We start from the raw sequence: 13565 nt of genomic DNA, 5'->3' as shown, positions 1-13565 counted from the left end.
AGTTGAATTGTTTTTTCTCTCCGATATTTCGAATGCACTGTTCAAGCATTCTTTTCTTTTTCAAAGTCACACGACTTAAGTTGTTATTTTAGTAGAATCTTCACATTGTTCTTATATTTCAGCAGTGGCACATATTTAGCTATACTTGTAGTTTGTTTACCTGTCCTAATAGGTATGTTAACTTAAACACATAACTGACATTTATGTTTGTAAATTTAAAAAAACTAATGCACTAGCTATTAACAAAACCTGTACTTTTGTTTTAGAAATTCTTATTTGTTAAAAGTGACAACATTATCCACTCCAGACGACTGTTTCAATTCATTGTGTGTGCACTGTTATATCACTATTGAAATACAGAGTCCGGCAAAAAAACCTCCCTGAAGAGGGCTCTATGTGAGTTGAGGTGGAGATACGGCGGCGGAGGGGGGTATACCGATCGATAGTGGTATATGAGCCATTTTCAGTAGTCGCAATGTCGCGACGCGGTAAGTATTGTCGTTTGTTGTGGATTAGTATATTCGTAAAGGTAGATCTGTGATTACTACTCACCGAGCATTTCGCATTCAGTTCGGACATGGCCGACATGATTCTGTTCCGGATAGAAAAAACTATTCAAGTTTCGGAATCAAGCTTTAGAGAAACAGATTCTGCACTGAGAAAAAAAAATCGCCTGACCGACCCGTTTAAATGCTGAACGCTTTGGAGAATGTTGGATGGACGTTCTCACACGTACCGCATTTTCCGGCGTTGTTAAGGTCCGAGGTAGCTTTATTATTATTATTATTATTATTATTATTATTATTATTATTATTATTATTATTATTATTATTATTATTTAATTTTAAATTACAGAACCTGCTGTCCTAAAGTTTGATACCCAAACGTGAATAGTTTTTCTATCCGGAACAGAATCGTGTCGGCAAGTCTAAACCTAATGCGAAATGACCGCTGAATAGTAATCACAGAACTACCATTAGAAATAGACTTCTCCACAACAAACGACGATACTTACCGCGCCACGCCATTGTGACTACTAAAAGTGGCACATATATCACTACCGATCGATACCCCCCTCCGTCGCCGTATCCTCACCACAACTCACACGGCACCCTCTCCAAATACGGGAGGTCTTTTTGCCGGATCCTGTACAAGAATAATGTGAAGACTCTATAAAAATAACGATTTAAGCCTTGTGACCTTGAGCATAAAGTCATTCGAAACATCGGAGAAACATCATTCGAAACATCGTACATTATTCAGATTAGTAGGTAATATTTTTAGTTTAATAGCGTTTCGTTAAGATACTATCTGGCTTAATTTGTACATTTTTGATATTTTTCATTGTCTTTTAAGTTATTCACTAAAATCCGTAAAAAAATTAGTGGTGAAAGTAAGGATGATTCTGAAACAAATATGTAGAAAACGAAAGTTTATGTATAATAAAATGTATTGGTTCTTTAAAGTCTATTACGTGTCACTCAATTCTTTTAATTTTGCACAAGCCAACAAAAATATACTCTTTAAACTTAATCTGGAGTACTATACTGATAGATGAATATAATAACGGATTTTATATCGCAATAATTCAACTGTTAGAGGTAATGTAGTGTAGAAACTGGATTGTCTAAGCACAACAGGAGTTGTGGTACAGTCCACGTATTCTGAATGGCTAAGCACCGACTTCAAGAGGTACAGAATGTAGAGCTAGTCAAAGAGTGGACTGGACAGCGTAGTGGTTAACGCATCAGCACGGAAAGCTGGAGACCTGGGTTGGAATCCCGGTCAATAATACAATTTTTCACTCTGTACAACATGGAATTTGCACTTATACAGGGATTGGTGTGATATAAAGTCGGCTATTTCCTCCAATATCACACATAATCTGACATACTACCATCTTTGTTGTACCATTCTATACTATTTTTACCACCAGTGTTAGGGGAAGGGTCCCCAGCCCCGGACACAAATGGAAAACAAAGCTTTTTTTGGAAAACCTTTTACTCGTAATATATGATAATACACATAGTGAAGCACAATAGTATTCCACACTGTTTTACTACTTTGTGTGGCCAGAAGCTATAAACAAAGAGATACAACACACTTGACATTGGATGTGAGGTAATGTCTTGAATTCGAAACTGGGGAGGTAGCCCCGGACAATTTGCTTGATTGTTGGTTTCTATCCACATGTCTCAATACATACGTCACAGCTGTAGTAGGGGTTGCTTGGATCGATTTCTACACATGTCTCATGAGTCCAGTCCTTGCAGATTGAACACTGAATCCAATCTTCTTTGAATTCCTCTCCACAGATTAAGCACTTGATTCTACATCTGAAGTAGCCTGTTCCATACTTTAGAAATGCTTTCCTGCAGTTTTCTTAGCTTTATTATTAAGTCTGTGCTCCAGTTTGAGTTCCTCAGCTAGGTCATATGCAAGCCTAAGAAATTCTTTACGTGTGAGAGGCATCAAACGATTGTCCAGCTCTTCGATGTATCGAACAATTTGCTCTTCAATTCCCATGAAAATCTGCTAAAAACGTAACTTTGGTTCGAGGATGACTTCTGTTCCATTTCTTATCAATTTATCATGCAGTGAACTTCTGGGAATATCAATCTTAGAAGCTGCTTCTCAGATTCTTAATTTTCCACTAATTGTCTGATTAACAGCATTCTTCAGATTCTTCGCCCCATGGACCTCTGTTTGTAGTCAGTGGCACCTTACCTTTAAATAATTTTAAACGATTTAATATTATATGATTATTCGATGTTATATAAATAATAATTAATTATATACGCCACTATATTTCCAATCTAAGAACATTCGGGGATGTCCGGGGCTAGGCGCAACGTATATAACCACAAACAATGTTATAAAATATTCGCATAAGAATAATTTAACCTTTGCAGTATGTATCAACACACAAGATATCCCTACCTTAATATTTAAAATAACATTAAAATAAAATGCTTACCAGTAAGTTTACAACGCGCACAGAGTTTGCTGCCCGCCAAAAAACACAGTTGAACTCTGACTAAGAAGTACACTTTTGCTTATTACAACGCTCCACTCGGACTGAAAGCTAAATGCTTCTTCTTATGGTGTCTATGCGATCAGTTTATATTACCGATAACAGATACCTTTTGCTATGTATCAAGAATAGGTAGAACTACTTAGTGTCTGCAGCTGAGTGCCGTCCGGGGCTTGGGACCCTTTCCCTAGTTATATAGTTACAGGATCTAATGTAATTAAACATTACGTACATTTTGTATTTACTTGAAAATAAACTCAAAGTAACTGGATTTTACAGGAATTATGTTTACATTTATAGTTTCCAATTACGACAAAAGAGCACTTATTAGTGTCAAATGCACTATTGTAAAATAATTCCTAATATTTCGACTTCTAACAAAGAACTTCCTCTGAGATGATAAAGATAAAATTAAAAAAAAAAAAAAAATCGGTTAGGGCTATGATGGTTCACGAGAAACTAGTACCTACGAATGTTAGCTTAATTACTGTATTTCAAACAACTTCCATAGACATTGATAATATTCATATTAACAGTTTGTCATTTTTCTTACTTGAATTATGCGTATTTGCAACTTTCTTAGAATTATTATTAGTACAATAAAATACTTACATAACAAACAACAATGATATCGCCTAAGGACACCAACAGTATACAGACTCAATGAGGTAGTATAACTTCGAACTAATCCTGAATTCTTAGCTGCCAGCTGTGCTTCCACTTCCGGTAGCTCCTTTAGAATCTACAACGAAAAGAAACCCATTTAAATTGAAAAATACATAAACACAAGGAATAAGTGTGCTCATCACTCTGTACATTCAAAACACACTTTACCTTACATTCCAAGTCGAACTTCAATCCTTTATTTCAATGAAAAGATGAAAATCGTAACTTGACCGTAAATATAAGGTCAAGCTTGGTTTGAATGTATGAAGCAGTAAGTACGTCTATTTCTAACTATAGCACATTTCGAAAATAATGATGAAAATACAGTTATAAAACTGATAAATATAACTGAGTGTCATGGAATGAAACTATCATATTGTGTACTATAAAAGCACGATTCTTTTATGTTATTATTTTACCAGTAAAATTGGTCTAGAACAGTGGACGCCAAACATATGAAGCTTTTGACCTACCGTACCGTTTTTAAATTCTACTATGAGCTACCAAAAGAACTACCAACTTAAAAAAAATCTTACATTTGTTTATTGCCTATAAGCTTACATTTCTAGTGAATATGAAATCAAACTATCCAAGTTAGTAAATGTCTAATATACACACGAAAAACATAGCGTTTAGTAAATGTCTAATATACACACGAAAAACATAGCGTTTAGTAAATGTCTAATATACACACGAAAAACATAACGTTTAGTAAATGTCTAATATACACACGAAAAACATAACGTTTAGTAAATGTCTAATATACACACGAAAAACATAACGTTTAGTAAATGTCTAATATACACACGAAAAACATAGCGTTTAGTAAATGTCTAATATACACACGAAAAACATAACGTTTAGTAAATGTCTAATATACACACGAAAAACATAGCGTTTAGTAAATGTCTAATATACACACGAAAAACATAGCGTTTAGTAAATGTCTAATATACACACGAAAAACATAGCGTTTAGTAAATGTCTAATATACACACGAAAAACATAACGTTTAGTAAATATCTAATATACACACGAAAAACATAGCGTTTAGTAAATGTCTAATATACACACGAAAAACATAACGTTTAGTAAATGTCTTTAATATACACACGAAAAACATAACGTTTAGTAAATGTCTTTAATATACACACGAAAAACATAACGTTTAGTAAATGTCTTTAATATACACACGAAAAACATAGCGTTTAGTAAATGTCTTTAATATACACACGAAAAACATAGCGTTTAGTAAATGTCTTTAATATACACACGAAAAACATAGCGTTTAGTAAATGTCTTTAATATACACACGAAAAACATAGCGTTTAGTAAATGTCTTCAATATACACACGAAAAACATAGCGTTTAGTAAATGTCTTTAATACACACACGAAAAACATAGCGTTTAGTAAATGTCTTTAATATACACACGAAAAACATAGCGTTTAGTAAATGTCTTTAATATACACACGAAAAACATAGCGTTTAGTAAATGTCTTTAATATACACACGAAAAACATAGCGTTTAGTAAATGTCTTTAATATACACACGAAAAACTTACATAGTCCCACGCGTATACAATCAACTGCTAGATGAGGCTGAGAATGGCACTTTCGCGGGAAAAAACAAGTAATTGTTGGCGCCAACGTCCCCTGTCATTAGTGTCAGTTCAGTGGAGGAATCAATGTTAAGTCAACTGGAGCGTTAACGCGATTTACCGAAAATGTCCCCGCGAACTACTAGTAGCTCGTGATCGACGGTTTGGCGATCACTGGTCTAGCTGAACGTTAACTAACTGAAAATGTGCTCACCAACTTACGTATCAAAGCTTTATTGACCATGTTAGATGTATAATGAAAAGTGTAACAGGTCACTTTGGCGGTGACACTTGTGGTGAACTCTCAATTTCTGGTTACTTTAGGCACTATTTTATTCAATGTGCGTTTATGCGTAATTTCAAATAGCTAGTAGCAAGTCAAGACATCCCTTAGTTTCAATAAACATTTATTTTGCTTTGTTAAGTATTTTGCTTTCCGGTAGGAGAACAGACGGATTATGCTTAGCTTCTTCAGCAAGGAGCATGTATGATTCAACCACTCGAAGTCTATATGTTATTCCTTTTTTGTGCTTGGCTCTGACGTTACATTGAGTATGCGCAAGAGGCATGGGCAGCGCAGGGTGGGGCCCGAGCCCCCCTCTGGCTCACAAAAATGTATACGTAATATAGCAAACTACGCATATTAAATACCAGAAATACCAGACGTAATATCGCAACCGTGGGGATGGGCCCCCTCTACAAAATTTTCTTCGGGCGCCCCTGGCAAGAGGCCAAAACTAGCAGTCGCACCATGCTCATTAACGCAGTTCTAGCACTCGGCAGTAAGACACTTTACAACTAACATGTAATCTTACATAGCTCATTTAGATATATTTTAAAGTTTCTTTTACTTCTGTGAAGAAGTAAAACACACTAACAGAACACTAACATGGTAATGTATTACTAAGGCAATACCAGATGTTACAACAATATATGTCTGAAAATATATCTATGGTGTACTAAATTGTGCTTTATTTGCGACTGTGTTGCTCTGGGTAATTTCAACACAGGCCTATAGAATATACATGATCTCGATTCGTGCACATGGTCAACATGTTTATATATACGTATAGTTCTAAAAACCCTATTCACTTCATACTTATTATTACGTATATATTGTGTCTATTGCTAAAATAATTTTAAAATCCTCTGAAACTCTAAAGTTATGTTTCTTCACCAGAGGGTTTCCCTGAAAAACATACGCATACAAATATCATTACACATTAAACAACTGATTAACTGTAATGTCAATGTCTATGTTATGATATTAAGTCAGCTTCCGAGAAAGAGAGAAAATTTTTGAAGTCTTCTAATTTCCCTTTCTGTCATTTTTTTTTCCTTTCTGTGAATTTTTTATTTTCTGTTCTCTTTTCTATGAATTTTTCTATTTTATTTTATTTTTTCAATTATTAACTCTTTAAATCCGAACTATACATAAAACTACATGAACTGACATAAAATAACGGGCACTTCCAGTTGACGTGGAAAGTTGAAATTTGACATGATTGTAGCTTTTCAGGACTAACATACAGGAAAATTTACAAAAGTGAATATTTTTTAATTTTAAGGGATCTAAAGGGGAGATGAAGAAATTCCCCATGTTATTTATTTATTTATTTTGTTCTTGGACCTATAATATCATGTTTTAGGTACTTAGAATTGAAAAAAAAAAAAAAAAATGAAATTTGGTATGCTTGTACGTTTTCGTTAGCGTTACTTAAGCAAATCTTCAAAAACAGAAATTTCCAACTGTAGAGTGGTTTTATAGGGAACTGAAAAATCTTTCCCTCGTTATTTCTATGGGTCAACTTCTACACCCCAAAATGTTAAGACACTTCCGGCAGGATTAGAATGATGAAAATTTTGGCATAATTGTAGCCTTTCAGGAGTAACCCACAGGAAAGTTGCCGAAAGTGAATATGTTAAGTTTTTAAGGGGTTTTAAGGGGGGGATGAATAAATTGCCATGTTATTTAAATGGGAGTTTTCTTGGGATACAAAATCTTATCTTTTAGATAGTTGAAATAGGAAAAGAAATTTGAAATTCCGTGGGATTATGGGATGAGATGTACGAGGCCGCAGGCCAAGCAAACGCGGGGGTCTGGGGGCCCTCAGCTAGCCAAAGTCTAGTTTTTACGTAACAAATAATGCAAATTTTTAAATGAGAGTATAACAATACAAATTATTAAATGAGAGTATAGCAATAAAAATTATTAAATAAAAGTATATCAAATAATGCAAAGAAATTATTAAATGAAATTGCAACGAACAATAAAAATTATTAACGTATACACAATGCACATTATTAAAGGAAAGTAAGAAGACAAAGAACGCAAATTATCAAATGAAAGTGTATCAAACAATGGAAATTATTAAATTAAAGTATAATAATAAAGTAGCATCACACGACCAACAACAAAAATTCTCAATTTAGGTTTTTAACTCTTGGATCACCCTACATTGAATGTGACTCAAATTTAATTTAAAATCAAACTCACCCTAGCACTGGCTTAAAGGAAGAATGCAGTTTGCAGCACTCGAAAATTTCCCCTGCCAATGTATATTGTATATATGTTTGTAAGCAGAAGAGTTTACCTTTCCCCAACAAATACACGACACATTTTCTTTCTTAATATATTTCTAAATATTTGTAGTATTACTTTCAATAGTCGAAAGAGGATTGCTTGTTTTCCTGATAACAGCTTTGACCAACACAATATTTGCAGAGCCGTATTCTTGTAGCTGCTGGTTTCTTTGCGAAGTCAAAATAATCTACGCTGATTTATATTTTATATACATATATATACACACATCAATCTACTAGAAAACACTACTGCATAACTGAGGACTTACCTGGATACAAACATCAATGAGACCATAGATATTTAAGGCTAGTTCCATTAGATCAAACAGGAATGCTATATGTTCTTGAACTGGAAGATAATTTGAACTACCTACAAAAAATAAATAAATAAATAAAATGTAATTAGTTGTGTGAAAATTCCTTTAAAATCAGTAGTTCATTTCAGTTGCAAGATAGATTTAGTGGTATCTTCTCTGTTTACAGCCATTAGACTATTGTTTCAATAGATATTTAAGCCAATACACAATAGTCACAAATTTTCGCACATAATATTTTTCAAGCCCTTCCTGCAAGCTAGTGGTTAGCGCGCGCATCTTTGGTGCACGGACCCAGGTTCGATTCCTGGTGTGAGTCTTGATATTTGAATACATTATTGTGTTCGGATTCCACCTTAAACTGCTGTAGGTCGACGTCTCATATAATCTTGCTGCTGAAAAGGGGCGCTAAACTTCAATAAACGAACAAAATTTTTCTTATCTCTCTCTTGATTTTTCAATCGTAAGTTAGGAAGAGAGACACTTAACAAAGCTTAATTTGTAAATGAAAACCCCAAGATCTTTTATTAAGAAACTCAATTTTATTAGCAATTATCTAACTACTTCCAGGAGTGAAAGTGGTAAAAACATTTTCTTCTGACCACCATTGTTCTGAACTTTCTTTGGGTGTTTCTATAGTCACCGCGACGACTCGTAAAGCTTTGGGTCTACACAAATCATAGAACCGCTTTCCCTCACTGCGGTGTTGCCTTCCGAACGCACACTTGAGAAAAAGTGAAACTGCAGAAGTGTCACTCTGACCAACAAAGTTGTCAAAGTTAGGAGACATGGCAAACGAGCGGAGAAAAAAAGCATTTAAAGAGCTATAACACTAACAATTATTCGAATATATGGTAACAATAATAATAGCAAAAATATCAAATAACGACCACAACATTAGTAACAAAACGAAACTTAGCGGTAATCCGACAACACTGTACCCTCAGGAGATGTTCTACGTAAAACGCGAGAAACGACAGTGGCAAAATTTCATGGGTGGGAGTTGATGACCGGGACACAGCCTCGTGTTCTATTAAGGGCTGAAATTGGTAAATCTAGGTCGGGCTTCACGAGCCCTCGCGATCACTTCACCAATTCTATTCTTACTTGCATTCACCTATAACCTATGATACAGATCACGGTAATTGAAAACTAAATGATCAATTCGTTTCATTTTTAAAAGTTCATATTACAGCTAATCTTAATTTGCACTATAAAGACTCGTTATATAATATTGTTTGAACGGTTGACAAATAATTCATAATTTGCTGAATTGTTTCTGTGCCATAAACCAATTATTCCGTCTGTGCATCGACCCGCTGCATACTATATGTTAAAATCATGCTTAATTAAAGCTCTAATTGGTTATTTAACATATTAATTTTAAAACATAATTAAATTGAAACAACACAGCTTTTAAGTTGCAATTAAATTAAATTGTCACAATAGTTATAAATCGGCAAATTACTTGCACAGTTTAATCATCCGATAACGCAGCTAGCGACATCTATTAGCGTGACGCACAGACTGAGACGTTTTCCGTTTATTACTAGGAATACAGAACTACAATGTACTTACCACCAGCGAATGAACTCAACATCTCAACTACAGTAACTGCACACTGCATAGTCACAACATGTTGGTCAAAAAATGACAAACTTTGGCACTTTTGCGTTGTAGCTTCGAAGTTAAATTCTCCCCGAGAATGTTTCTTTACTTTTCCTCCTGAAAAGGAAATAAATTATTAGTTCAAGCCCTTAAGACATGCATTATATAGATATATACACTACAGTTTACTGTATATTTTTTTATCTATTTATTTACGATAATTTTTGCAGTTTTTTTTCTAATACATCAGACTTTGATAAAAAGTGTCACCAAGATATTAAAATTTACGCCTACTTGAATTAAGAAATATTAGGAAAGAAAAATTCTCACATGTCATTCTTCTAAGTACTTTCTAAGTGGGTTAGACAACTATAGTATGAGACATAATATGACAAGATGCCAATAAAAAAATATACGTAACATTAAAGTAATCCTGACAAGAATTGGAACTGTATTATCATTCAAAAATTCATGTTTCATCAAGTTTGAACATATTATTCATTCATTATATGCACAATCGAAGTGGTGTGATAGTGGAGCTACTGATCATAGGGTTATAAAATGGTGTCAAATTTTCATGGGCTGTTTGTTTCCTGTGAAGCGATATTCTGATAACTCAAAAGCCTCATCTTACACCCGTAGCTATTGCGTTTTGTCTAGGAATCCCATGTCTTCAATATTTAAATCCGCTCTGGGACTTCGGTAACGAACAATCACTTCAAAAGCTAGAAACACTAATTAAACATCATTTTTATTGTTTTGTCCTGTAATAAAATATAACCAAGTATTTGAAACAACAAAAGAAAAAACACAATGTATGTTAGTTATTTCAGTTAAGTGATATGTTCAATGAACTCATGTGAGGAAGTTTCTTGACATGAGAAGTGGTAATGCGAACAGATTTTGTTACATAATTACGGCTAGTCATCTGATTGTACTTACCTGAATTTCTAAGAGTAAATGAACATAGTTCGAAGCTTACAGTGCTAAACATACGTAATTTTTATTTATTTATTTATTTATTTATTTATTTATTCAATACGTGCTTTCATTTTGTTACAAGGCAAAGCAATGAACGTAATGTTTAATTAGTGTTTCTAGCTTTTGAAGCGATTGTTCGTGACTAAAGTCCAAGAGTGGACTGAAATATTAAAGATATGGATTCCTAGACAAAACGCAATAGCTGTGGGTGCTAGGAGGGAGAATTTTTTAATGATTATGTACACTCATGTCCAAAATAATTGTCGCATATCTATAACTGTCTTATTGTAAGAATATAATTTGATAATGATTTTGCAGGGTACTTTTAATACTGCTACTATGTGTATAATTGGGAAATGTATATTTGTGGTAAATGTCATAGGAAAAGAGTTACAAATACGACAATTAGAATGACTAAAACAAAATGTTACGAAATGGACATGTTTATCGTTCTTCGTTTTATCGTTCTTATTTACTGCTCTTTTGCCACATATATGTCTTTGCCGATTACACACATACTAACATTATAAGAAACACCGAACGAATTCGTTATCAAATTATATTCCTACAACAACATATTTATAGATATGCGACAATAATTTTGGACACGAGTGTACATAAGGGCATTAACTGGTTGTCATAAACGACAAATCTTGTATAATTACTTAAACATTTTTAAAACTATATAAGTTCTGTGTTTCGTTTATTTAGTTTCTGTGGTATTTTTGCAAAAAAGTGTTTCCTAAATATATTTTTGAAGAAGGAGTAATACTCTCCCAAAACAAGAAAGAAAGTACTGGAGGAATTGTCTTTCGCGGTGATGCACACTTTTACGAATTGATCTTTGAATTTAATATTAGTATTTAATTCTTTTTACCTTCGGCAACATCGATACTAAATTTCTTGCTAAATAGCTTCGATATTTCTTTCGTCATCTTTTTCACCACATGGCGAGCATCATCTCTTACACGACCTACTCCATACAGAAGAACGTGTCTCTGATTTGAGTCGTGGCTAGAAGAATCATCCTGTAAATAAAATACTACTTAGTAAAACATTATTACTAGAGCCCGGATTATATGTAATTACGTATTTTTCCCCCGTGTACGTAATTCCGAAAAAAGTTTGAATTTTCATGAATCACGTGAACAAGATCACTATACCTAGGTTTTGTATTATATATTTTTATGTATTTTACTCAATATTACATATTTTCAGGCATTTTACTTAACCCCTTTCTACATGATTTTTTCTTTTAGCGAAAAAAAAATAATCAGTATTGGAAATCCTCATATGGGAACTTGAAAAATGAATTAAAACTTGAATTTTAGATTCTTCACTTAATTCCGACCAGAAATAAGTAAGTACCATATATGACACACTTACAACTCACAAAGAACATGCCCGGTGACACAAAAATTTCTTATTCATACACGTCAATATCTCACACAGCAGACAAAACAGTCAATTGGTGCCTTTGATAAATCACAAAAAAAGCTAAAGTGAAAAAAGGGTATGTGCTATATATGGCAAGGCATGGCAAGAGGTTAAAATCATAGTTTAGCAGTTTCTTGTAATTCCTGATCATTCTCTACTTGTGGATGTTATAAGGAATACAAAACAACTTGCAGAAATGTTATTGGAATTTCCGAGAAATTTGCCGTTCTGCACTACATTTCAAACTTTAGGAGGGAGGGGGGAAGGAGAAGAAGGTCAAACCTAATTTTAGATTTCTGGCATTGAAGATTTCACTGCTTGAGGCAGTTCATTTCGTCTCTCTTTCAAGGATAAAGTCACCCTGCCAGTTTCATCCCTCCGTGCTGTCTGACACAAAAGTAGCCGTACTGTGGAAAATTTCTTCATACGAACAGACGGTGTCTTGTGGACGTGTTTATCGTGAATTGAGGTTTTGTGTATTGATATTTCGTCATGGCACCGGATGCATCATCGATAGCATCTAACTTAAAATCGTGGGTTACTGTAGATGATGCTTTTACAACTGATGGTAAGGTGGTGATTTGTACAGTATGTGATAAAACGATAAACTGCTTCATGAAATCGCAATTGGAACAACACATATGAAACGCGCTTCACACACGGAAGAAACGGGAATCTTCTTCTCACAAACAAGTTATTTTGACGCAAATGCGATAGGGATCGTCTTCATCGAAGAATGAGTTTTTCACGGACATGTGTGGTGCAATGGTAGCTGCAAACATTCTTTGGAACAAGCTTTAAGTGCCAGAATACCGGGATTTCTTGAAGAAGTATTGCAAGCGAAATATCTCGGACGAATCTACACTGCGGAGAAACTACCTCGATGCTTGCTACAACAAAAGTGTAGAAGCAATTCGCGCTCAGATCCATGATTCCTATATATCGGTGGCTGCGGACGAAACCACCGACAGTTTGGGACGCTTTGTAGCGAACTTAATAGTTGGCAAGCTAGATCCCAAATCCTACACAGCAAAAAATGAGGTGTTAAAATAACACAAAATAACTACCACTTTAGCGTGTTACTTGTGTGTCAACTCAGCACAAAGACATCGCCTTCCGAGCATACCAGAAATAACTAGTTACTACCTAAGAGAATTTGCATTGGTATTTATCATTTAATATGAGCAAAGCTTTGCGAAATATCTGTGGCACTTCTGCCAAGTAACGAATAATGTTCTATATTTTCAGTAATCGGTCACAATAATATTCATCAGTTACACAGATAGTTGTGCTTCCATCTGTTTTCTTTATCTGTTATTCTTGTGTCTTAGCATATATGAA

At 34.2% G+C, this 13565-nt stretch overlaps 1 protein-coding gene across 2 annotated transcripts in view; it reads right to left on the bottom strand.

Moving 5' to 3' along the window:
• The window catches only part of kto (mediator complex subunit kohtalo), a 212389-nt gene that overhangs the window by 93292 nt on the left and 105532 nt on the right, over positions 1–13565 (bottom strand). For both annotated transcript variants that reach the window (XM_081769676.1, XM_081769675.1), the window contains exons 16-19: positions 11665–11815; positions 9777–9923; positions 8154–8254; positions 3647–3776 (exon numbers count right to left, since the gene is read on the bottom strand). In XM_081769676.1, coding sequence (XP_081625802.1) covers positions 3647–3776; positions 8154–8254; positions 9777–9923; positions 11665–11815 — 529 coding nt within the window. The remainder of the gene's footprint in view (positions 1–3646; positions 3777–8153; positions 8255–9776; positions 9924–11664; positions 11816–13565) is intronic.

This window comes from Thermobia domestica, chromosome 8, assembly GCF_964235325.1.
Source record: "Thermobia domestica chromosome 8, izTheDome1.hap1.1, whole genome shotgun sequence".
NCBI classification, from domain to species: domain Eukaryota; kingdom Metazoa; phylum Arthropoda; class Insecta; order Zygentoma; family Lepismatidae; genus Thermobia; species Thermobia domestica.
This window is presented reverse-complemented; position numbering and strand designations above follow the sequence as displayed.